The sequence below is a fragment of the Cervus canadensis genome, chromosome 29 (assembly GCF_019320065.1).
Source record: "Cervus canadensis isolate Bull #8, Minnesota chromosome 29, ASM1932006v1, whole genome shotgun sequence".
NCBI lineage: Eukaryota > Metazoa > Chordata > Mammalia > Artiodactyla > Cervidae > Cervus > Cervus canadensis.
This window is the reverse complement of record NC_057414.1, coordinates 43,273,637-43,298,753: the sequence shown is the minus strand read 5'-3', so window position 1 is coordinate 43,298,753 and position 25,117 is coordinate 43,273,637. Positions and strand designations below refer to the sequence as shown.

General features: G+C 55.5%; 1 protein-coding gene and 1 long non-coding RNA gene across 5 annotated transcripts in view; one reads left to right on the top strand and one right to left on the bottom strand.

Moving 5' to 3' along the window:
- Positions 1–7,592: 7,592 nt before the first annotated feature.
- The window catches only part of LRP5 (LDL receptor related protein 5), a 118,727-nt gene continuing 101,202 nt past the window's right edge, over positions 7,593–25,117 (bottom strand). For 2 of the 4 annotated variants that reach the window (XM_043451202.1, XM_043451205.1), the window contains exons 17-23: positions 24,224–24,349; positions 20,476–20,712; positions 18,146–18,286; positions 16,499–16,735; positions 16,090–16,229; positions 9,475–9,572; positions 7,593–8,060 (exon numbers count right to left, since the gene is read on the bottom strand). In XM_043451202.1, the coding sequence (XP_043307137.1) occupies positions 7,799–8,060; positions 9,475–9,572; positions 16,090–16,229; positions 16,499–16,735; positions 18,146–18,286; positions 20,476–20,712; positions 24,224–24,349 (1,241 nt within the window). In that variant the 3' untranslated portion in view covers positions 7,593–7,798. The remainder of the gene's footprint in view (positions 8,061–9,474; positions 9,573–16,089; positions 16,230–16,498; positions 16,736–18,145; positions 18,287–20,475; positions 20,713–24,223; positions 24,350–25,117) is intronic. The other 2 variants (XM_043451203.1, XM_043451206.1) reach the window with 2 other exon arrangements.
- LOC122430565 lies at positions 15,863–17,664 on the top strand. Its single transcript, XR_006266348.1, has 2 exons — positions 15,863–15,972; positions 17,444–17,664. It is a non-coding gene; the product is annotated as an uncharacterized LOC122430565 (long non-coding RNA).

The window sequence follows — 25,117 nt, the reverse complement described above, 5'->3', positions numbered from 1 at the left end:
CAGCTCACACCTTCGGCAAACCTGCAGCTGGAAGCTGACTCAGAAAGACTTCACTGCTGGTGAATCATCATCCCCATTTTACCCATTAATTAACTGAGGCCCAGAAGGAATTTACACATTCATACTGGCTGAGCGACCTTGGCTGGGTAATCTAACCCCTCTAAGTCTCCAGGAAGAGACTGATGCTGAAGCTGAAGCTCCAATACTTCAGCCACCTGATGCAAATAGCCGACTCATTGGAGAAGACCCTGATGCTGGGATTGAGGGCAGGAGGAGAAGGGGACGACAGAGGACGAGATGGTTGGACGGCATCACTGACTCAATGGACATGAGTTTGAGAAAGCTCCGGGAGATGGTGAAGAACAGGAAAGCCTGGCGTGCTGCAGCGACTGAACAACAGCTAAATCTCCAGATTGTATCTGTAAAGTACCAGTGATAGTAGATAATGGTGACACCGCCTGTGTCCATGCCCTGAAGGGTATCGGGCCTCTAGAGAGGCAGCAACCAAGGATGAATATTACTTGCCTGATCCTACTGTTCAGAGAGGCTGGGAGCCTTGCCCAAAGCCCTACAGCTAGTGAAGAATTCATTTCAAGATTGAAGCCAGGGAATTCCCTGGCAGTTCAGTGGTTAGGATTCTGCACTTTGACTACTGAGGGCACAGGTTCAATCTCTAATCTGGGAACTAAGATCCAACAAAAAAGATTGCAACAAGTTCAAAAAGATATGCAGAGGGTTAGGGAGAGGGATCTATATACAGATAACCTGGGTGGGCAGGGGAGAAGCAGGGAACTGCAGAAGCATGTCTGGGGGGGAAAGAATGGGAGGGAGGGACTCATGGAAGCTTTGGAGGATAAGCAAAGGAAAAACTTTGGAGCAACAGAGAGCAAATTCAGGGCTGGCCATGCTTTAGAAAGGATGGTTTGGATTAAGAGCAGCAAGGTTGTACAGCGTGAGTAGTGCTGGACCAGAGAGGCTTGCCCTGGAGCACAGGAGAGTCTGCAGGCAACCCCAGGACAGTAAAAGCACTCTCTAAACAATGTGATGCTTTCAGTAACATTAAGTGTAAGACAGACCGTGTGCTCGTGATCAGGACTGAAAACGCAGCTTTCTGTTCCTAGATCTGTTGGAGAAGAAGCTTCGTGAGGTTAGTTTTTCCTTTATTTGCTGCTGTACCACAGAGGCGTCCCTGGGGGCTCGGATAATAAAGGATCTGCCTGCAACGTCAGAGATGTGGGCTTGATCCCTGGGTTGAGAAGATCCCCTGGAGAAGGGAACAGATGCCCACTCCAGTTTTCTTGCTGGGAGAACTCCATGGACAGAGGAGCCTGGTGGGCCAAAGTCCATGGGGCCGCAAAGAGTCAGACATGGATAAGTGACTAACACTTTCACTCTCTTTTCACCCCAGTACCTAGTACTTAGCACACAGTGAATTGAATTGAAAGTTGCTCAGTCATGTCTGACCCTTTGCAACCCCATGGACTGTATAGTTCATGGAATTCTCCAGGCCAGAATATTGGAGTGGGTAGCTGTTCCCTTCTACAGGGGATCTTCCCAACCCAGGGATCGAACCCAGGTTGCCCACATTGCAAGAGGATTCTTTACCAGCTCAGTAGATGCTCAGTAAATAGTTGTTAATTTCATTAAAAACTTTTTAGAGAGTTCCCTGGTAGTCCAGTGGTTAAGACTCCACCTTCCAATGCAGGGTTAGTGGGTTCAATCCCTGGTCAGGGAACTAAGGTCCTACATGCCACTTGGGGTGGCCAAAAATTAAAAAAAAAAAAAAGTTTTAAAGACCTCCTGACCTTTCTGATTGACCAGATGCTCTGAGAATTGTCCTTGGTGTGACCCTTCTCTGCAACTGGGACCGCCTCCTTCTTCCAATGTTACCTTCTATCTGGTGAGGAAGTCTCAAGCCTATTTATCTCCTGCCTTTCCTTTCCAAATAATCCAGCACAAAGCCTTCATCCTCTTCAATCTGGTCTGTTTCTTGCATATGCATGTCCCTATTCCGGTTTTCTGGCACAGGTCAGTACTGTTTTTGACAGGGGTTGGTGCCTAGAGGGACATCTCTAAGTGTGTGGGCAGGAGGGGGCAACCAGGGCTGGGACTGCCCTCCTGTGGAGGAGTTGGCCCAGCCACCCACTGATCCCTGAATCCTTTTACTCATTCATCATCAAAGGCCTCGCTGGTACCTGCTTCAGACTTCTCCATCCCAGACTCAGGTGGATCACAGAGCCATCTGCACTATAATTAAATGAAATAATGCAGTCCCTCACCCAACATAAGTGAGCACCCAAAGTTTTCCATTTATGATGAGCTCCTAGCCTAACTAGAAGGGTTGAAGTCAGGGAGAACTTCCTGGAAGAGAAGGCATCTGAGTTCAGCTTATCTTCTGAGGACCACAGGGAGCCATTGACAGGCTTCACGGAAGACAGTGATTTCAAAGTTCTGCATTGGCCTCACCATCATAAAACTTCTAGATGTCTCAGATCACCACCTTCCCCTTTTTCTCCCTAATCCCTTTGTAATTTGATTTTTCATATTTCAACTTTCAACCCATCTTGACTTTTAAAAAAATTATATGAAAAATTTCACACACACTCAACAGTAGAGAGAAAAGTATAGTGAACACACATGTGCCCATCACCCAGCTATGACTCCTTAACTTTCGGCAACAGACACAGAGCTGCCAGCTTTTAATTCTATCAAGTAACGATTTTTTAAAATATTATTTACTATTACTGTGATTTTATGAAAGAAAGGACATTTCGGACTTCCCTGGCGGCACAGTGGATAGGAATTCGCCTGCCAGTGCAGGAGATGTAGGTTTGATCCCTGGTCCAGGACCACTCCACATGCCGCGGAGCCACTGAGCCCATGCCCCCCAAGTCCTGAGCCTGTGTACTCAACCCCCGAAGCCCACGTGCAGCCCTAAGAGCTGCACACGGAAACTGCAGAGCATGTGCTCTGCCACTGAAGCTGCTGCTGCTGCCAAGTCACGTCAGTCGTGTCCGGCTCTGTGCGACCCCGCAGACGGCAGCCCACCAGGCTCCGCCGTCCCTGGGATTCTCCAGGCAAGAACACTGGAGTGGGTTGTCATTTCCTTCTCCAATGCATGAAAATGAAAAGTGAAAGTGAAGTCGCTCAGTTGTGTCCGACTCTTAGCGACCCCGTGGACTGAAGCCTACCAGGCTCCTCCGTCCATGGGATTTTCCAGGCAAGAGTACTGGAGTGGGTGCCATTGCCTTCTCCGCTGCAACTAAAGAAGCCACTGCAGTGAGAAGCCCGTGCACCACAACTAGAGTAGCCCCTGCTCACTGCAACTGGAGAAAGCGTGCGTGCAGCAACCGAGACCCAAGGCAACTGAAAAATAAAGACAGAAAGTGCATTTTAATACACTCAGAAAAGACCAGCTCAAGATAAAGAAAAGGCTTGAAATGGAATGAGCTTGCCTTGAGAACAAAGATCCACATTGTCTTTCCTTCTGTTATGTCACCAGGGCTCAGTCCTGATCCGAGGGGTGGAATGGGGCTGCCCTGGCGGTGGACATGCCCTGGGAGGGCCCGAGCCAGTGCTGGGAGGTTGCCGGGTGGTCAGGCTAAGACATGTTGAGGCTGGAGAAAAGGGGGCAAATAGGGAACTCTAGCAGGATGTGAAGGTTGGCCCACTTTCACATGGAAATTTAACTTGTTTCTTTTTTCTTTTCCCCATTAAAGGGCTTGGTAGGAAGGAGAACCACTAGGATTCCTAATAATGAGGGTCACGATTGAACTTGCTGGGAAAGAAAAGAGAAGACGGCCTTTGAGTGAAGAAGGAGAGGCCGAGAAGTGGAAATCTGGGAGAGGAGACAGTATGGGGGTTCCTTGGTGGGACCCCAGCTGCATTATTGGAGAGTACGATCCAACAAGGGGGTCCCAGTGCTGGAGGCACCAGAGAAGGAACACTGCAGGGGCCAAGTGGGATCCAAGCCCATCCAACTTAGCAACCACCCAGGCTTCTCAGGGACAGAACCCCCTCTGCTGCCCACATCCTGGTTCTCCAGCGTGTGGCCTGACAGTGGACATGCCCAAGATCTGGGCACGTGGCTTTTGTTCAACTGCCCAGGGCAGCTGTAGACCCAAGGGGGCGCTGGACCCCAGGCAGGGAAGAGCTCCCACACCCGTCCCGGGGTTGAAGGCAGGCTGAGTTGAACAAATGGATCCCCTCTGATGGGGTCTGTGGGGAGGGAGCCCATTACCTGAGGGAGACCCCACAGGGCTCCGAAAGGGATGACAGAGCCTTGGGAAGTAGTGGGTGACAGTGCAGAGAGAGAGGGTTTAAAGGGAAGGTGGATGCTTTTCTGGCCACATGGAGCAGCACCCAGGAGCCAGTTGGTAACCTTTGCTAGATAAAGGAAGAGTTCAAGAAATGAATGAAAAAAATTCTGTCTTTATTTCTTTTTCCCCAAGCTTTGGTTTCCTCAACGACAAGTCGGGGATACCATTTACCTTGCTGGGTTGTCGTGAAGTTTAAATGAAATAAGCCAATTAACCTCACCCCCTTGCTGAAGACACAGATTAGATATCACCTCCTCCAGGAAGCCCTCCGTGCCTTCCTGCATATAGGCCCCAAGATATCTCAAAATTATGCTTCCCACAACTTAGGAAGCTGCCTCTGTTACCAATTTTGAGCACCTTTAAGGGAAGGGTCCCATCTGGCTACTGTTTGGGTCCTCTAGCATGGGACTGACAGGCAGAGCTCTGCACACAGTAGCTGCTGAATGAAGGCTGACAGGTTTACTTGGCACATGTAGGAGGCCAGTGGGTTGACCCCACTCCACCAGCTGACCTTGCATGGCAGGAACGGGTCCAGTGGCATGCACCCTCGGGCACCCCAGGCCACGCCAAGGCTCTATCCAGGGGCCTGCAGGCAAGGGAGGGGAGGACCTCAGGGGGTGGTTCGACCCTCTGTCAGTGCACACAGCCCAGCCACTCCCGCCACCCCGACCCTGCCGCCAGATCCCTGGCTGCCCAAGGGAGGGCAGGAGAGGGGGGTCTCCCCCATGATGCAGCCGCTCCCCCCTCCCCCCCGGCCGCCTGCATCGCCATGCTAAGTCACTTCAGACGTGTCCGACTCTGCGACCCCAGAGACGGCAGCCCACCAGGCTCCCATCCCTGGGGTTCTCCAGGCAAGAATACTGGAGTGGGTTGCCATGCCCTCCTCCAGGGGATCTTCCCGACCCAGGGATCAAACACACATCTCTTAAGTCTCCTGCATTGGCAGGCAGTTTCTTTACCACTAGCGCCACCTGGGAAGCCCCGCCTGCATGGAGACAGGTGCTTTAATGAGCACCTCAGGGTGCGGGGCCAAGTGTTAGGAGTCCTGAGCCTCCGCAGGCAGCTCTGTGGGCAGGAGATCCCGACTTGGGCCTGGGAGTGAGGTGCACCCTCGTCCTGCTGGTCCTTAGTGCTGCGACCTTGAGCAAGTACGTCACCTCGCCCATTACTGAGGACCTGCCGCTTGCCAGGCCCCGACTGGGCGAGGCTTATCTCACAGAAGCCTTACTCTAGTCCCAGGGGGCAGGCGGCTGCACCCTTCCTTGACAGACGGAGCAGCTGGACGGAGTGGATAAGAGACGAAGCTTTTCCAGCAGAGGCAGATCCGACCCCTGTGGTCTGCAGAGCAGCCTTGGGACTTTCCCGCTGGTCCAGTGGCTGAGACTCCACACTCCCAATGTGGGGAGCCTGGGTTCAATCCCTGATCAGGGAACGATTAAACTGATCCCACGTGCTGCACCTAAGACCCAGCACAGTCAAATAAATGCATGCATGTTAAGTCAAGCCTGACTGCAACCCCGTGAACTGTAGCCCCCCAGGCTCCTTTGTCCATGGGATTCTCCAGGCAGGAATACTAGAGTGGGTTGCCATTTCCTGTAAGTAAAATAAATTTCAAAGGGGCCTTGAGCATGGACCCCACCCACGATCAGCACTCAGGATGGGGCCACCCACTCTCACAGTTCGTCTGCACCAACAGCCGTCCACCCCATCCCCAGCATCTGTTCTCGAGGTCCCAGCAGCGGCGGTACCAGCAAGCCCATTTGTGTCTTACCGCCGTCAAGGCTGGGCCGTGACCTCGGGGGACTCACAGGCAATCAGGGCTCAAGGGAGGCTCCTCAAAAGTCTGTCCCAGGGCTTCCCTGGTGGCTCAGTGGTAAAGAATCCACCTGCCAATGCTGGAGACACGGGTTCGATCCCCAGTCAAGGAAGATCTCACATGCTGCGGAGCAATTAAGCCCGTGTGCCACAACTACTGAGCCTGTGCTCTGGAGTTTGTGCTCCACAACAAGAGAAGCCACTGCAATAAGCCTGCGCATTGCAACTGGAGAGTAGCCCCCATCCCTGCAACTAGAGAAAAGCCCTCACAGCAACAAAGATCCAGCAGAGCCAAAAATTTTTAAAAAAAAAGATCGGTCCCAAGAAGCCAGGCCCATCCCAGCTCTGACCCCTGGGCCCACAGTTGGAGCCCTCACGGCCACGCCATCCTCACCCCACCAGACTCCCCTCCGTCGGCTGTCACCCGTCTCCAGGCCTTGGGGGTCAGGAGTGCAGTCTTCTTCCGGGTCTTTGTGCTTTGAGTCTCCAGTGGAGGGCGCACCAGCACCGCCCCGATTCTCCCCTGACCTCCCATCCACCTCCCAAAGGGTCAGGCCCTTCCTGGCTGTTGCCTTTTCCTTCCTCCCAACCCTGCAAAAGTGGTTCTTCCTACCTGGCCCCACAACAGCCTAGCCTGCCCACAACACACCATGACTCTCACAGCCTGGGGCCCCCCGGGCAGGGACCAGGCTGACCCATGTCTCCTCCAGTACCACCCGGGTGGGCACAGGCCAGGCCTTAGGTAGCGTGTATGGACCGTCTCGGTGAGGGCTGGGCTCTCCGCAGCCCATCCGCAGAGATGGGCATGCAGGGGGCCAGGGACAGCAGGAGGGCTGGGGTCTCCCTCCCCCACCCAGGGCAAGTGTGGCTTGGCAGCACCATCCACTGGGTCAACACGGATGGCAGGACCCCCAGCACTGGTTTTTTGTTGTTTTTTTTTTGGCCACACCGTGCAGCTTGCAGGATCTTAGTTTCCCAACCAGGATTGGACCAAGGCCTTGGGCAGTAAAAGCGCTGAGTCCTAACCACTGGACCACCAGGTGGGGTGGGTGTGTCTTGATGGGCAGTAGCAGCCCTGAGCTGACACACACAGGTCAGACAGTAGGAGGGACCAGCCCGGGAATAGCCCAAAGCCCAGGTATATAGCCTGCAGAGCCCAAGGCCAAATGAAAATGCAGGGCCTCAGTCTTCCAAATTATCTAGAATTTCAGGACAGCAATCGCAGAGCATAAAATCAAACATCAAGTCGTGCATGAGTCAGGCATCCACAAAGCTGACCCACCCGCAGGCCTCTTCCCAGAGGTCTCGCCCCTCCCTGGGGGAGCCTGAAGATGAGATGCCCGCACCCAGGAGCCCAGGAGGATAAGGGCAGGACTCCGACAGCTGCCCAGGGTGGGTCGTTCACTCCTCGGGGACACGCAGCTCCCACACACACATGGCATGAAAAAATGGCAATGATGTTTTAAAAAATTAGGTTTATAAATATTTTCTCCATTGTACAAAGTTTTTCCCTGTCCTGCCCACCCCATCACTGTTCACATTTCTCCTGTTTTTAAAATCCCAACTATATTTATTTTTTTTAAATCATAAAATATATTTTTTTCTTTGTTCATATTTAAAACTATGTACAGGGGTGCTGAGAGGCCGGGGTGGCCCGGCCAAGGTCAGGAGGAGTCCGTGCAGGGGGACGGCGGGGGCGGGAAGAGGTGGAAGTAGCTTCTCTCCGTGGCGGGCGACGGCGGGCAGCTGTCCTCCGCCGACAGGTACTGGCTGTGGGGTGTGGGCGGAGGCGGGTAGGGGTCTGAGTCCGAGTTCAGATCCAGGTAGTACTTGCTGGCCTTCCAGCGGCTGGCGCTATAATCACTGTCGCACACGTCCGTGCTGCAGGGCGTGGTCGGGGGCGCCACGCCTCGGATGATGTAGGGCCTGGAGGGGACACAGGCAAAGGGAGTCTGCGTTCAGAGGGGCCCGCCTGCACGTCCATCGGTCCCTGGGCCCCTCTGAGCCTCCACAGTACCACCTCTAAGGTGGGCGCGCCTGCACTTACCTTGAAGGCTGCCAAGTCCGGGCCCTGGCAAGGACTGCAGACCCGGGCCAAGGTCACCTTTATGGAGAACGAGGCCCCCAGAGCCCACTTGGGGCTAAACTTACTGAACCTCTCTGAGCTTCCTTTTCTCGATAAAATGGGAAGCATGAAACGGTATCCGTTTCAAAAGCGGCTTGTGAGGATTAAAGTGAGATTCTGCATGGAACGTGCTAGAAACAGTGCTCAACACCAGAAAGTGCTCGACGGCTATCCCCATTTGTATCATTGCTGTGAACAGTGGAGACCAGCCAGTCCCGTCTTGATCCCGGAGATGTCTCCTGATGACCCCCGTGACCATCCCCTGTGGCCTGGGCCCGAGGTGGGGCTCACAGTGGGCAGGAAGGGGGAGCCGGCTCCAAAGGGCCCGTCGCTGAGGAAGGTGCAGCAGGAGGACACCCCACGTGGGGCCCTGGGAGCAAGCAGGACCCCAACAGGCAGCGCGGAGGGGAAAGGTACTGGAGGCAGGACCAGAATGAGGACAGGCGAGCAAAGCAGACTGGAGGCTGAGGGGGCTGGCCTGCTGGAGTGGACGTGACCCCTGGGGACAGGCTGTGACGCTGAGGCGCTGGGGAGCCACAGCAGGTTCCTGACCAGAGCTGTGCCTTCCGTATCGGTGGGCTCCCCTTCCAGGCCCGGGAGTCCCCCAAACGGCCACCAGAGGGCGGGCGGCGCCGCTCTCCGAGGGTCCGCGGCTCCGCGGCTCCAGGACCACGAAGCGCCTCGCCCGGCACCCCCAGATCCCGGCTCTCTACACGCGGGCGGGGGGCCAGCCTAGCGGGGCCCAGCCTCCACGTGCTCCATCAGGTAGCCCGCCCAGGGCGGGGTGGGCCCTGTGGGCTGAGACCACCGGGTGGCTGAAGCTCAGCAGGTTCAGCTCGCCCCGCCTGGCTCGGACCCGCCCCTGGACAGCGGAGCCGGACCCGACGTCCCCTGTAGCAGGCCTGCGCCGGGAGCAAGGAGGAAGGATCGCCCCGTCGAAGGCCGGCCTCGCCCGCTCCTTGCTGGTGGAGGCAGCGCGGGGTAGCTGCCCCTCCGCGGTCCCGGAGCCGGATTCAAGCACCGTCTGAGAGCAGAGCCCTCGGGGACCCGGCCAGCCGCGGTGGGGACCCCCGGTGGCTTCCAAAGACCCCCAGGGCTCCCACCCACGGGCTCCGGGTGCTTTCTGACCTCAGCGCGCCCCACGCTGCGCCGACCCCTCCCCACTGTCTCTCCCGGGAAAGGGGGCCAGGCGCGGGACCGCGGGGGGCTCCATACCTGTACGGCCTGGCGGCGGCGGGAATGTTGGAAGAGTAGAACACGTCCACGTTGTACAGGGAGGGGTCCGTGGCGGGGGACGGCGGCGGGTTCAAGATCTGAGGGGAGGCCAAGCGAGGTCACACGCGCCCCGGAGCCCGCGGTCCCCGCCAACCCCGCCCGCCTTGCCTCCTCCCACGACCCCTCCTGGTCTGGGGGACGAAGCGGCAGCCGTGGCCTGCGGGTGGGCACGCGGAGGGGCAGAGCAGGGTGGCTGCCAGGGCCGCCCCGCTGACCAGTGGTGATCCCAGGCCAGCGCGTTCAGGTCCCCGACGGGTCCTGCACCCTGGTCACCAGCGGGGAGGTGTCCCTGCCGGCCTGGGCATGTTGCTGGGCCTCAGAGCGCCTGGCGAGGTTCCTCTGGGACTTTTACTTCCCCATCTCCTTCCACGTGGTGCAAAAGTCTAATCTCTATAATTCATTCCTTATTCCAAACACTCCTGGGGGAACCCTGAAGACGCAGGGGGGTCCACCCATCAGGGAGGGGGCTACAGCCTAGCTGCCCGCCTGGCCAGCGTCTCAACCAACCAGGAAAGGGTGACCCTTTCTCAAGGGACTATACTGCCCCCAAACTGTGGTGCTAAAGACACAACTCTTCCCCCCAAGCACGTGTCCTTCAGAGCCAGGCAGCACACCGAGGGGCCCCACGAGGGGGGCCGTGGGACCCGGGGGCCCAGACACCAGGAAGGTCTGCACTTCCCCGCCACCACCCCCCCCCCGCCCCACCCACCTCCTGCCAGCTTTCCCTGCAGGGGGCACAGCGGGCAGAGGGCTATCACTGCGCGTGTGCCCTGAAGGACAGACTCTCCCCAGGTCCCTGGGGTGGTGGACAGAGCACAGCCTGTCTCCGGGAAGATGTGGACCGAGTCCTCTGTAGCACCTCCCAGCTGCAGCAGGCTCCCTGGTGAGGGATTTCCCCTTCCGAGGCCTCAGTAGCTTCATCTCTAAACTGGGGCTAGGGACTTCGCTGGTGGTCCAGTGGTTAGGACTCTGTGCTTCCAATGCAGGAGGTGTTGGGTTCAATCCCTGATCAGGGAACTAAGATCCCACATGCCTCAGAGTGAAGCCAAGAAAGAAAAATTTAAAAAAGAAACAAAAAAATTAAGACTTGCTTCCTAAGGCGGTCCTGACACTTGGTGAATAACCTACAGGAAAAGCCAAGGCCCTTCCCCTGCCCTTCAGGAACCACACGGACCCCTCTCCTTCTTCTGGGGGAAGGGTCCTCTTCAGCCAAACAGCCAGCCTGGGGATGCTCAGGATTTGACCCCAAAGCTGGGAAGGTACAGCTGGGGGGAAGAGGGGAGCAGAAACCAGTCAGGGAGCACCACCAGCAGAAAGGGCCTAGCCCCCCGCTGCCCCTCACCCCAGGTTGGGGGGGGAGCTTTTTCTGCATCTGCCCTTGAACTTGACCGGACCTGGCTCCTCTTCACTTCCGCCTCCAAGGAGCTTTGGGATCCTGCCCATAGTCCCCTCCCTGCTGGCTGTCAGAGCTACCTCCCCCAGGGCGCCGGGGAGGTGAAGGTCAAGGAAGGGTTGTGGGGAAGTCTTCCCAGTAGGGCAGTAGGCAGATCTCTAGCAAGTCCTATTGGTGCAGCACCTCGGCCACTTCTTTATCTTCTGGTGGTAGCTGGGGCCTCTTCCCCGTCACTCCCTCCCAGATAATCTGCTTTTCCTGTGTTCTAAAGAGTCCTCTTTACCTCTCACTGGCGAACTCCCTGGAATTCCAATCCCTGCTAATAATGTATTAAACTTTCTCTGTTCAAATCCCCATATGGTTTCTGGACCTCAACTCATAAAAGCTGCCTGGAAGCCATCAGCACAGAAACAGTACCTCCAGACTCACCCAGACCTTCTAATTACATTCCAAGGGCAAGTTTTAAATACAAACATGAAATCTTGAGAACATTAAGAGAACATGGAAAGAAACTATTTTTTATGAGGAGGGAAAATCTTTCTGGGCATGACCCAAAACCCCTCCAGACTTAATTTCATAGTATAAAGGGCAAAACACAACATAAACCAAATCAAAAGACCAAAAGCTAGGAAAAATATTTTCAACCCATACCCCAGGCTAATTCTTTTAATACATCGATATCTCTTGCACTGTGCTCAGTCACTCAGGCATGTCTGACTTTGCAACCCCCTGGACTGTAACCCACCAGGCTCCTCTGACCATTGAATTTTTCCAGACAAGAATACTGGGGCCAGCTGCCAGTTCCTACTCCGGGGGATCTTCCCGACCCAGGGATTGAACCCACATCTCTTGCGTCTCTTACATTGGCATTCCTTACCTCTAGTGCCACCTGGGAAACCCAAAGAGCCCTTACAAATGGATTTTAAAAAAAAGCCAACAAAACCAACAACCCAATAGAAAAAGGACATAAACACACCTTTCTGAGAAAATAAAACTACAAAGGTTATTAACCATACAAAAAGATGTTTGACGTCATTTGTAATAACTGAAATATAAATTACACTACCATACCATTTTTACCCTAAATTGGACCCGAGAGTGAGAGGGACAGTCATGCCGGTGTTGCCCTCTGCTGGTGGGAAGAGGGACTGTCATCTCTTGAGGACCCCCCCCCTCCCCCCCCACCGCCCCGACCTTGGCAAGAAAGGTCAAGATGACCCTCAGCCTTAGGTACAGGTCATCTTCCTGGCGTCTCCCCTAGTTGAGGAAACTGCAGGAGCTCTAAGCATTACTGCTGAGGTAACAAGATCCTGGGGGTGACTAGACACCCACTGGTGTGGCCCAGCCACACCCCAACAAAGGGCGCTGTCCAGTCACCAAGAAGGGAGCTTGCGCTGCCCGAGAATGAAAACAAACTTCAGGATGCAGGAGAGACCGGGTGGGGAGTGGTCAGCTCGGGCAGAATGGCCCCGGGGGAGGAGAGGAGGGGGGGCGGGTAGCCACTCAGTCCCTCCGCCTCCTCTTTGCGAAATAGGGTGGGGATAGCGCCCCCTTCTGGAGTCGGGGTGATGCAGCACACGGGGAGGGTGTTCCTCCGAAGTTCTGGGTAAAGGCCAGCCCTTCTCTGAGCCTCAGCAGCAAAAAGGGAGGCTGAGTCAGCTCTAATGAGGCGGAGGGCACTGCCGCCTATTATGCGGAGTGAAGTAAGTCAGAGGGAAAAGCACCAGTACAGTATATTAACGCATATGTATGGAACTTAGAAAGATGGTAACGACCACCCTGTATGTGAGACAGCAAAAGAGACACAGGGATAGGGAACAGACTTTTGGACTCTGTGGGAGAAGGCGAGGGTGGGATGATTTGAGAGAACAGCATTGAAACATGTCTATTACCATATGTGAAACAGATCGCCAGTCCAAGTTCGGTGTGTGAAACAGGGCACTCAGGGCCGGTGCAATGGGACCACCCCGAGGGATGGGATGGGGAGGGAGGTGGGAGGGGGGTTCGGGATGGGGGCACACATGTACACCCGTGGCTGATTCATGTCAATGTATGACAAAAACCACCATAATATTATAAAGTAATTAGCCTCCAATTATAACAGATAAATTCATTAAAAAAAAAAAGTGAGGCTGAGAGAGGAGCTACCATTACCTTCAGATGCTATCATGCGGGTTTTAAAAAGTACATGCGGAACTACACTGTACGAGATGCTAATGATGGCTTCATGTCATTACACATTCGTCCAAACCCACAGAATTCAACCAAGAATCCAAACCACCAAGAGTGAGCTCAGACATACACTGTGGCCTCTGGGTGCAGCTTCATGGGCTGCAACCAGCGTCCCACTCTGGTGCAGGAGGTTGATCATGGACGGAGGGGGGATTTGGGAAGTCTCCCAACTTTCCTCCCGATTTTGCTATGGATCTAAAACTGCTCTAAAAATAAAAAGCTGTCTTTGGGACCTGCCTGGTGGTCCAGTGGCTAAGACCCCACGCTCCCAATGCAGGGGGCCTGGGTTCGATCCCTGATCGGGGAACTATATACACACGCCACAACGAAAGGTTCGCATGCCGTGGTTAAAGACCCCATGATAACTAAGACCCAGAGCAGCCAAATAAACAAGCAAATAAAAATAGAGTTTTTAAAAGTTGTCTTTAAAAACTGCATATGTAAAATTGGTGAACTCTAAATAAAGTCAAAGGGAATTGTATCAATGCACTGGTTATGATATTGTGTTACTGTTGTAGACTTAATGTCTGGGTCTCCCCCAAATTCATATGCTGAAAGCTAATCTCCAACATGATGGTTGAAGAGTGGGACCTTCTCACGGTGCTTAAGCCACAAGGGTAGAGCCCTCTGGGATGGAATAAGTGTCCTTAAGAAAGAGACCCTGGGGGCTTCCCTGGGGGCCCAGGAGTTGAGACTCCACACTTCTACTGCAGGAGGTTGCAGGTTTGACCCTTGGTCAGGGAACTGGTCAGGGAACTAAGATCCCACAAGGCATGGCCAAAAAAAATTTTTTAAATTAAAAAAAGACCTCAGAGAGCTCCCTCGTGCCTTCTACCATATACAAACAAGACTATGAACCAAGAATTGGGCTTTCAACAGGGAGAAACCAGAACCTTGATCTTTAACGTCCCAGCCTCTAGAATTGTGAGAAACAAATGTGTGTAGTTTAAGCTGCCCAGTCTACGGTATTTTTGTTACAGCAGCACGCATGTGCTAAGACAACCATAGTTACGTAAGATGTTACCAGTGCAGAAAACTGGTAAAAGGGAGATGGGACCACTCTGTATTATATTTTACAACTACAGATAATTAGCTCCGAATTGGAGCTACAATTAGCTCCAAAATTAAAGAAAAAAAAATTATTCTCTTTTCTGGGAAGATAAAGTCCGCACTCTCGTATACTCGCTTATGCACAGATTTCCTCTGGGAGGACACACAATAAACTCCGCACGGGCTGTGCCCTTGGGGAGGGATGAATTCCTGGTCACAGTAAAGGCTGGGCCCTCTTTTCACTGTGCCCTTTGAATTCTGTACCATGAACGTATATTACTGATTCAAAGCAACGTAGTTAATTTTTAAACAGCTGGCTCCACGCAGGGTTTCTTTTGGGGATGATGAAATGTTCTAAATTTAACCACAGTGATGACTGCACAACTTTGTGAATATACTAAAGCCCAGGGACTTGTACACTTTAAGTGGGTGGGTTGTATGGTATGTGAACTATATCTCAATAAAGCCATTGTAAAAAACTGCTGGTGGTCACTGTCGTCTCTTGCTGCGAAGCGCGATCCCCCCAGCTCCCAGCTTCCCCAGAGGCTGCAAGCATCCTGGTGTCCATGTCGGGGGAGGGGGGAAGGGGTGGGCAGGGGGCTGTTCTGGAGTCAGCTCAAGTCTCACACGGGTTCTTGGGGTTTCTAGCTGGCTACATGGAACATCCGAAGGTCAGGTGACAATAGGAGCAGGAAGGACAAGAACAGTGGGGGGAGGAGGGGTTCTTCAACTCCAGTCTCTTGACTCCTTGCTTCCCCCACCCCTAAACAGCCCAGCCCTGAGGCCTCCAGGAGACTCGGACTGAATCCTTTGGACCCAAGATAATAACCCCCACTGCCTCCTCCTTCCTAGACCCTGCCAGGATCAGGTGCAATAAGGAAGGGCAACACCCTCCTGGATGTGGGGGACACTCAGAAGGGCGGGCAGGCCCCATCCTGGTGGGTGGCGCTCGCTGGGACCCCTCAGAGAAAGTTCAAGGGGCCATCTTCACCTCAGAAGAGTATTCTATCACAGGGAGTCAGGTTTTGAAGAATTAAGAAGCAGAGAACCAGGTAAAGTCAGAACCTGACACGTACCCCCAGATTCACGTCCATCCATCAAGCTCACCCGGTTTCCCCGGGCCATGGTCCTGGCAATGGGGGTGGCTTTCCCAGCCAGCATGGAGGAGAAGGTCCCCCTCGGGATCCTGCAGTGGGACCTGGACACTAAGGGCTTCAGAGTGTCACCCTCTACAATCATTTCCTTCTAGGGTGTGGCCTGGAGCCAGCCCACACCCCACTTGCGCTGCCGGAAGTTCCAGGGAGCAAAAGTCAGCACAAAAGTCACCCTGTGAGTGCCTGTCCTTAGAAAACAATCCAGCTACTTTCTGGGAACCAACAAGGCCTTAGGACAGGAAAATAGGGTGTTTCTGGTGGGGATACGGAAGGGACGCTCACGTCCATCCAGACAGGCCCCGTGGATGGGGGAGGCCCTCGGAATAAGGACTGCCACCCAGACGCGAGGACGCCCCTGGGAGGGGGGATTATGGGTGCAACTTCCACTTTTTAGACGTCGTGTGACTTCTGGATTATCCACAATAAACAGGGAGTGCTCTTTTCTAAACAGAAAACCCAGAGGGTGGGAGGGAGGTCCAAGAAGGAGGGAATATGTGTGCACACACAGATGATTCACTTCGTGGTACAGAGAAATGAACAGAACACTGTAAAGCAATTCCACTCCAATAACAGAAGAGAAAGGAAAAAACCACAGGTCAGGACCGGGAGGTGAGTGAATGCATCCACCATCCTGAGGGATGGAACGGCTGGCTGGTAATTCTAGAAGCCCTGACGTCATGGGTTGGGGACCCCACGCCAGCCGGGCTTCCTCCTGCCCCCACTCACCGGCGGGTACAGTGTAGCCTTGGTGCTGGACGAGCTGCTGGACGAGGCCCCGGTGACGTGGTTCCGGTCGTAGAGGGGCACCCCGGCCCGGCCGCCCATCAGGCTCACGGAGCTCATCATGGACTTGCCGCACGAAATGCCTGTGGGACGGGGGCCGGGGGCGGGGGCGGGCGAAGCCTGGTCAGGGGCCAGGGCGCCCCACGGACATAGCGCGCTTTCTCCAGCCCCTCTGCCCAGGAGACCCAGGCTCAGGACAGGAAGCCCCACGTGACGGGTGTCCCCAGTGGGCGACTCAGACGAGCTCAGGTCAAGTCCAAAGAGCATTTCTGACCCCCTCGCCCCGCAGCCCGCCCTGACCGCCCTCTCCACCTCCTCCAGGGCCCTCGCGGGGCTCAGGCTCGCTCCTCACCGGTGAAGGGACCGTGCTGGGAGCCGCCGGGGGCGATGAAGTTGAGGGGCACGTGGGGGGTCCCGCTGACGTACTCGTGCGGGAAGGGCCCGCTAGCGCCGGCGTAGCGCTGGCATACCACGCGCTGGCACACGAAGTAGACCCCGCCCATGATGAAGAGCGACAGGATGATGCCGATGACCGGCCCGATGGCGCTGCTGTGGGCCGGGCCGTCGTCCGCGGGCAGCTTGGTGATTTCTGCCGGAGGCCGGGCAGGGAGAGACGGTGGACGTCAACCCAAACGGGGCGGGTCTCCTGCGGGGGGGCAGGCGCTGTGTGCCCTGGAGGGCTTGGACCCAACCCGGCCCAGCACCCACTGGTGGAGCTGCTAGGGGGCTGGAGCAGCACCCCTGAAGGGCTTGCCCCCCTCCAGACTGCCCGCAGCGGCCTCCTGCCCCTCGTCAGCCAGACTGAGCTCTCCCACCGCCCCCAGCCCCTCACCAGCGACTCCTCCAAAGCAGCCTCCCCCTGTTCACGCCCCTGACCCAGAGCTTCCCGGTCTGGGCTCTAGACTCAACCTTGTCCAAAGAACACTCACGTCCCCATCAGGTCAGCACAACGGTTCTAGGGACAGTCAACTCCGTTCCCTCCAGCTGGCCAAACCCCCCAAAGAAAGGGAGGAAAGCTGCTGGTTCCAGCGAGGAGGCCTGACTATGGATAAATATCACCCCAATGACTGGGGCCACAGTCACACAGGAGACTGAAGACAGACACGGTCAGCGTGGACACCTGCCCACCAGAGGAGCAGGGCTCAGAGCCCCACTGCTACCCTCTGACCCCAGATGTCACCCCTGAGGTGGTAGCTGAGGGGCCTGCCCTAGGTTGATGGGACGGTACGAAAGTGCTCAGTGAGTCCCCTTGGGACCCCTCCTTCGTCCCCACTCATAAGTCATCTCTATCTTGCAGTCAGAGCTCTCAACCCTGGTCCTGCCGTGAACAAAGAGGTCACATCCCCAGATGCGTGGACACATCCCCACTTCCTGGGAATCCAGCTCCTTTCCTGTCTGAATCGGACAGCCTTTCAAGAGCCACTGCCTCCAGGAAGTCCTCTCTGACTGCCCTCATTTCACATCCTCTGTACCCCGGTACCCATGACTGTACAGACCATGCCATTCAAGGGGCCTGCAGCACGTGCGTGTACATGTGTGTGCGTGCGCATGTGTGTTTCTGCACACCGCCACACACGGCTCCTCCTCAGCCAGACTGCAGGCTGCCAGGGAAGGGACCCAGCCCCTATTCCACGAGGTGATCTTGTCTGGCAGAGGCTGCTGAGTGAGGTCTCTGGGCAGAAACATGCTGCCTCTGCCTGCCACTCAGGCCCGGCCCACCAGTCAGCCCCACCCAAAGGGTGGGGGTCTGCCTTCTCCAAAGGGGGCCTGCTTCTGTGCCTCTGTCCCAGCTAAAATGCCCCTTAGCTCTCCCTCCTCATAGCTGTCTCCACCTCCAGGAAGGCTTCCCTGACTCCCCCACCAAGGCCTGATACTCCCGACCTCCCAGCCTCTTTAGTCCGCACCATTTCCTCCCTCTGGACCCCACAGTCCTGGAACAGAAGCCCAGCACAGGGTGACACCGCCCCCTAACCCTGCCCTCCGCAGGAAGCCAGCTCACCGCACATGAGCTCGTCGGAGCCATCCACGCAGTCCGGAAAGGAATCGCATTGCTGTTTGATGAGGACGCACTGGCCACTGGCACAGCGGAACTGGTTGGGCAGGCAGACGGCTGCAAGGAGGGGCCTTGCGTTCAGAGAGGCTGGAGGGCATGACGCAGCCAGGAGCACTAAGCAGATGACCAGCAAGAGGCGCACCCAGCCCCGCGACCCCAGGCCCAGCAGCAGAGGTCTGGGATCCAAATGCAGGGCAGACAAAGGGACCCCTTCGAGGACCAGGTCGGGGCATGGTTCCGGTCAAACCAGTCTTCACCCTCCCCTTGATGACCACCCCCCTTTCAAGGCCTGTGAAATGCTGGGGGCGGGCTGGCAGGGAAGAGACCTCAACGATCTAGGGAGGTAATCATTCACCAGCATCCTACCATGGGTCAGGCTTGCAAAGCACCAGACCTCCCACAGGCCCTGAGCCCAGGCTCTCTTCCAGGTCATGGGGAGGTGAGAGTCAATCAGTGGAAGGCGCAGAGGAGCCAGGCTCCTAACCAGGCAGGGCAGGGAATGGCCAACGCGTCCGCAGAGCTCTGGGGTCAGGAAGCGGGGGCAGAGCTCAACCGGAAAGGCAGAGGCTGGCCACGCAAGCAACTGATGCAGCTCTCAGGCTTTCAGGGGAAGAGGAAGAGGAAGGCTGGGTACTGTAGCTGCGGCGGCTGCCCTGCTGACCTGGAAAGGGCGCCTGCTCTGTGAGGAAGGGAGCTGCCAGGGGGCTCGCCGGTCACCTGCCCCCAGTACTTCCTGTCTACGCTCCCCACCTGCCCCAGCCCAGGCGCCCCACGCCCGACACTGGAGACAAGGAACCCTGTCCGTGCAACGAGTGGGCAGATCTCCTGGTCACCGAGCAGGAGAGGAAGCTTCTGAAACGGAGGGTGGAACCCAGAGCCTGCACCAGGGCCTGCTGTTCTCCCAGGGCTTCCTTCCACCAGGAGAAACTCACAGCAGGAGGAGTGCGGGGAGTGGTTCCTAATCAGGGCTTCTGCCACCCGCCGAGATCTTGGCCACCAGCTGGGGCCAACAGCGTAAGGCAGGGCTCAGAAAACTCCTCTGTAAAGAGACAGATAGGTCTCTACAGTAACTACTCAACTCTGCTGTTTTCAGGCAAGATAACATGTAAATGAATGAGCCTAGCTGTGTCCTAATAAAACTTAGGCAGCTAAGTTGGTAAAGAATACCAACTTACCCTGGTGGCTCAGATGGTAAAGAATCTGCCTGCAATGCAAGAGACATAAGAGACAGGAGTTCGATCCCGGGGTCAGGAAGATCCCCTGGAGAAGGGCAAGGCAACTCACTCCAGTATTCTTGCCTGGAGAATCCCATGGACAGAGGAACCTGGTGGGCTACAGCTGATGGGGTCCCAAAGAGTCAGACATGACTGAGGTGATGTAGCATGCACCCAAAACTTTATTACCAAAATAGGTGGTGGCCTGGATTTAACCCTTAGGCCACAGTGTGCTAATCCCTGGTCTAGTCTCCATCAAGTTCTCAAAGGGTCTATGAGCTGTAAAGACTTTACGACTAGCTTTATAAAAACATTTGGGGTAATGACCCCCAGGCCTTCATCTTCCACAGAATGGCTGCTTATCATGAGTGGGCGGGGAACAGATAAAACCTGAGTTATCCAAGTACAGGACCCAGTGGCTATGGGGGTAGCCGCTAGAAAGGCCTATTAACAGCTAGCTCAGTAGCAGTCAACACGCGGCCGAGGTGCTGACAATATGTGGCAGGAAGCAACCGAGAAGGTCATTTATTTATAAAAGGAAAAACTCAGAGGGAGCACAAACATTTGTTTCACTGTCACGGTCTAAAGGAAAATCCTGCTGGTCAGAGTGGACCCAGGCTGACCAGACAAATCTCTCTGTAACTCCTGGTTCAGTGGGATGCTAGAAATCGCCCAGAAGTAAGCATTATCCCACAGACTCGTTGGTACTGCCTTTGGAGATGGGAATTAACCAGGGTGTAAGCCATGGAAAGCTAGCCGACTAACGCATTTGTCTTGGGATTTCTGTAAAATTCTTGACTGAATGAGGGAAGGCAAGACAGATTCTCATAGCCCACCTTCATGCCAAACTGGTAGGGCAGACGGCAGGAGCCTTCAGGGGGCCTGTAACTAACATTTTTTCCTTCCCAAGCTGAGGGACCTTGGCAAAGGTCCTACAGTGACCCTACTCTTGTGCGGCCGGGTAAAGCCCAAGCTCCAGGAGGCCAAGGGGACGGCCTAGGGGGTGGGCGGGGCCACACAGGGGCGGGACCTTGTTGGGGGCGGGGCGGGGCGGGGCCTCACCGTCGCAGTCCGCCTCATCCGAGCGGTCCTGGCAGTCCGCCTCGCCATCACAGCGCAGCCGCAGGTCCACGCACTGGCCCCGCGCACAGGGGAACTGCGCGGCCGAGCACACTGGGCAGCCCTCCTCATCGCTCTGGTCGTCACACTCGGGGAAGCCGTCACAGCGCCAGGCCCCGGGGATGCAGTCGATCTCCCCAGTAGCACAGGCGAACTGGTCGGGGGAGCACGTGGGAGGCTCTGCGGGGCAGAGAAAGGCCATCATGGGCGCCCGCTTTTGGGCAAAAGCTGGGCGAAGCACGTCTGGGTTTCAGAGCGGGGAATACGGTCAGTTCATACATGCTGTATCCACCTCGTCTCCACTGCCCTGTGTCCTGTCTGCCTTCCCACCTCCAGCCCCAAGTAGGCCATGAAGCTGTCGACCCAAAGCATAGGTGTGTGTGCAGGGCCTAGCTACACCGGCGTGTCCACTGCACCCCCGCCGGAAGTAGGAGGGTCAGAAAGCCAGGGGTCCACACCCACACCTATTACACATTTGGGGCAATGGGGCCAGAACACTGAGCGCCCAGAGAGCCCACAGGCATGGTGGTGGAGGCTGGTGGGGGACCCAGGCCCTTCACTGAAGGGTGGGCTGAGGAAAGGCAGGTGGTAAGGGTACCTAGGGGGAGCAGAGTCAGTGGGGAGGGGGTTCGAAGGTTCCCTGGTGGAGGGAGTCATGGGAGGGTGGTGAGCTGAGAGGGTGAAGGACAGGAGATCTGGGGCCACCTCCTACCAGTGGCCATGGTAAGTCATCCCCCCTCAGGGTCCACTTCTCTAGTGCAGGTCAAGTGTGGACAGTAGTGTTCAGGGAGGGGCACCGTCCTGGAGGCCTGGATACAGACGGGCATGATGAATGCCAGGGCACCAGCAGAGACACTCAGGAGGAGCCCCTTGGGCCCTGGGCTGCCCCCCTTCCCTGGGGTCCTGTCATCATCTCTCCCTCCTCTGCTGGAAAATCACAGAAAACTGGAGGCCCAGAAATCAGCCCAAACTCCATGTCAAGTTTAAGAACAGTCATCAATATCCATAAAATCTGATTAAGGAAAAAGGTATCGGGAGTTCCCTGGTCATCCAGCAGTTAGGACTTGGGCCCTTTCACTGATGTAGCCAAGGTTCAATCCCTGGGGGAACTAAAACGCATAAGCCACAGAGCACGGCCAAAAAAATTAAAAGACATCAATTTCACAAAAGTGTTGATTTCATGATGTTCTAAGCCTTTCAACATTTGGAACCCATGTGCCTCCCCCATAACCTCAGGGTCCACACTGGACTGAATGGGGATGGGAGATGGGGGAATAGATGTGAACAAAAATGAATACAATCCCGCTGTTCCCACTGCGTTTGGCCACAGAGGACACACCGGGGACAAAGGAGCCAAAGACGGATGTGTGCACGGTGAGCTGCCTGCCAAGGAACACAGGGACGCTGGCCACGGAAAGCTGTGTGTGGACAGTGGCCCACGCCCCACTCCTGAACTCCAAGCAAAGGCCCTGTGCCTTTGACCGTTGTTTCCACCTCCCACCCACCCCCACAGCCCAGCCAGGAGGAAGAGGGTCCGCGTGGGGCAGGCTCTGATTTCCCAAAGGGCCCCTAGTCCTGGCAGATGTTGTTGGAGAGCCAGGACCTGGAGGGGTGGGGTGTGTGTGTGTGTGATGTGGGGTTGAACCCAGGCTCCTCGCAGCAGCTGGGCAACCTGAGGAACCTTCAACCTCCCAGGGCCGCAGTTTCCTCGTCCCTAAAACAGAAGCAGCCCGCCTGGATCACCAGTTCCTCGCAGAAGTAGCAGTGTGGCGCAAGCGTGTGCGCGTGCACATGTGAGCGGGAGTATGTGTGCATGCGCGAGCGCCCGGCTGGGCTGGGCTCACACAGCTAGGCCGCTGCAGAGCACACCCTGGCATCGCGGGCGGCGCCCTGCCCGTCTGGGTCACTGCATGAGGCACGAGGCTCCATGGCACCTCCTGGGGACCTCCGTGAGCCCCTGACCTTCTGAGAGCTCCCAGAGAAGAGGCCAGGGAAGAATGGAGATGGGGACACAAGCCTCTTAGGCCCTGAGCAAGGGTGACAGAGGGGCATGTCCTCCCCGGGGGAAACCCAGGGCTGGGGTCCCAGGGAGAGCTGAGCGCTTGGGGCAGCTCTCTCCCCAGGCCCCGTCTCCTCCAGGGCAGTCTGGATGTCTGTGTGAGCTGCAAAGCCACTCTCAGGCCACAAAGCCATGTGGGCCCTGGGGCCGGGACTCAGAAAAAGGCCCCCCAGCAAGCTCAGGAGAGTTGAGGCGTCCCCGCCCGCAGACAGTCATCAAACGGCCCCCCTCTTCTTGGCCAGGGTCTCCGTGGTTTACGGTGGTGAGGTGGGGCAGGAGAAAGCTCCAGAAAGACAGTCCCGTGGTCCTGCTCCCTGAAATGTGCCATGTGTGGGACAAGGTGTGGGGATGAAGGGGGTGAGGGTGAGAAGGAAAGGGGCAGGGCAACGACCGGCCCCTGGAGCTCAGAGGACACGAGGAAAGGAGCACAGGAACAGCACCCCAGGGTCACCTGGAGGACCTGCAGGAAGAGGAGAGGAGGCCCTGGGGTGAGTTCCCTGGCGGTGACAGCAACGGCTCAGCCTGTCTATTACTCCGCCATCCTCACGACTAGTAGCGCCTGGCAGTCCTGTGCGCACGCAGGGCCATGCAAAGCACTCGGTTACTAATGACAACCCATCAGATAAAAGCTCTGTTTCTCTGTTTCACAGAAAAGCAAGCGGAGGACAAGGGAGGCAAATGAGCAGCCCAGGGTCACTCGGCTGGGAAGTGGCAAAGCTGGTATTGGAAACCAGGTCTGGCTGACCCTAAAGCTTACGTTCTTAAGCACGCCCCATGCGGCCTTTGGAAAGAAGAGGGTCAAGGGTAGAAAGAGGGGAAAAGACAGAACTACTGAAAAAATTAGACAAAACCATTATTGGGGATTTCAGCGCCTCCATCAGTAACTGACAGCAGAGGCGATCAGGAAGGATACAGACAACCTAAACAGCACTGCTCCTCAACTGGATCTAACCGACGTTTATAGAAACGCTCCACCCAACAACAGCACGTGACAAAGCTTCTCAAGCTTATAAGGAGTATTCACCAAGGACAGGCCACAAGCTGGGGAAGAAAACATCTGAACAAAGTTAAAAGGATAGAAATCATATGTGTGTGCTTAGGCCACAATGGCATTAAACTAGAAATCACTAACAGAAAAATAGCTAGAAAATTCCCAACTATTTGGAAGTCACATAACACACTTCTAAATAACACAAGGGCCAAAGAATTATTGAGAACAATTAAAAAATATTTGAACTAACTGAAAATGAAAATACAATTTATCAAAATTTTTTCAGTTCAGTTCAGTCGCTCAGTCATGTCCCACTCTTTGTGACCCCACGGATTGCAGCAAGCCAGGCTTCCCTGTCCATCACCAATTCCCGGAGCTTGCTCACACCCATGTTCATCGAGTCGGTGATGCCATCCAACATCAAAATTTGCGGGATGAAGCTAAAGCAGTGCTTAGAGGGAAATTCATAGCCTTGAAATGCATGTGTTAGAAAAGAGGACAAATAACAAGACAGTCTGCTTTGAACACTGGATGCCACAAGGACTATGGATTTTTTTAAAAAATGCCAGGTAACAACCTGGCAGGCAGAGAACCAGGTCCCTGTTCAGTGTCCCAACAGAAAGTGCCAAGGTCACACCTACCACCACAAGTCAGCAGGTTCTGCAGGAGCACGAGGTGGGCTGGGCACGAGCATCGTGGCGTCCCATCGCCCTTGGCGATGCAGATGTGAGAACAGCCTCCGTTGTCGCGGGCGCAAGGGTGGGCTGCTGCGGAGAGAAAAGAAGGAGGGGGTCGGACTCTGCCTCCACTCTCAGGACTTCAGCCTAGAGGAGGGGAGGGGTGAGGGCCAGGCAAGACCTCACAACAACTGCACTCCTACCCTAAAGGAGTGCTGTTAACCCTCTCACTTCATTCCTAGGGCAGCCAGGCGAGTCCCTGCCTGTGGACGCTGCATTCTGCCAATGAGGAAGTGGAGGCCAAAAGCATTTCTAGAACTTTCCTGACGTCACACCTCGGCCTTCCGCACCAGCTCCCACCGTGCCCACAACCGTCAAGCTACATTGCCCGCCTGTGTGTCCACATCCTAATACCTGTAATCTGAGAATGTGACCTCTGCTGGGGAAAAGGGTCTCTGCAAATGATGTGATCACATTAAAGATCTTGAGATGGGGTCTGATTCTGAATTATCTGGGTGGGCATTAAATGTACTAACAAATGTCCTTGTAAGAGACTGCATAAGAGGTGAGGGCTTCCCAGGTGGTGCTAGTGGTAAAGAACCTGCCTGCCAGGGCAGGAGACATAAGAGATGCAGGTTCAATCCCTGGGTCGGAAAGATCCCCTGGAAAAAGGCATGGCAACTACTCCAGTATTCTTGCCTGGAGAGTCCCATGGACAGAGGACCCTGGCGGGCTACAGTCCGTAGGGTCGCAAAGAGTCAGACACAACTGAAGTGACTTAGCATGCAAGCACACAAGAGGTGGAGACAGGGGAGAAGGCCAGGTGATGGCAGAGGCAGAGGCTGCAATGATGCAGCC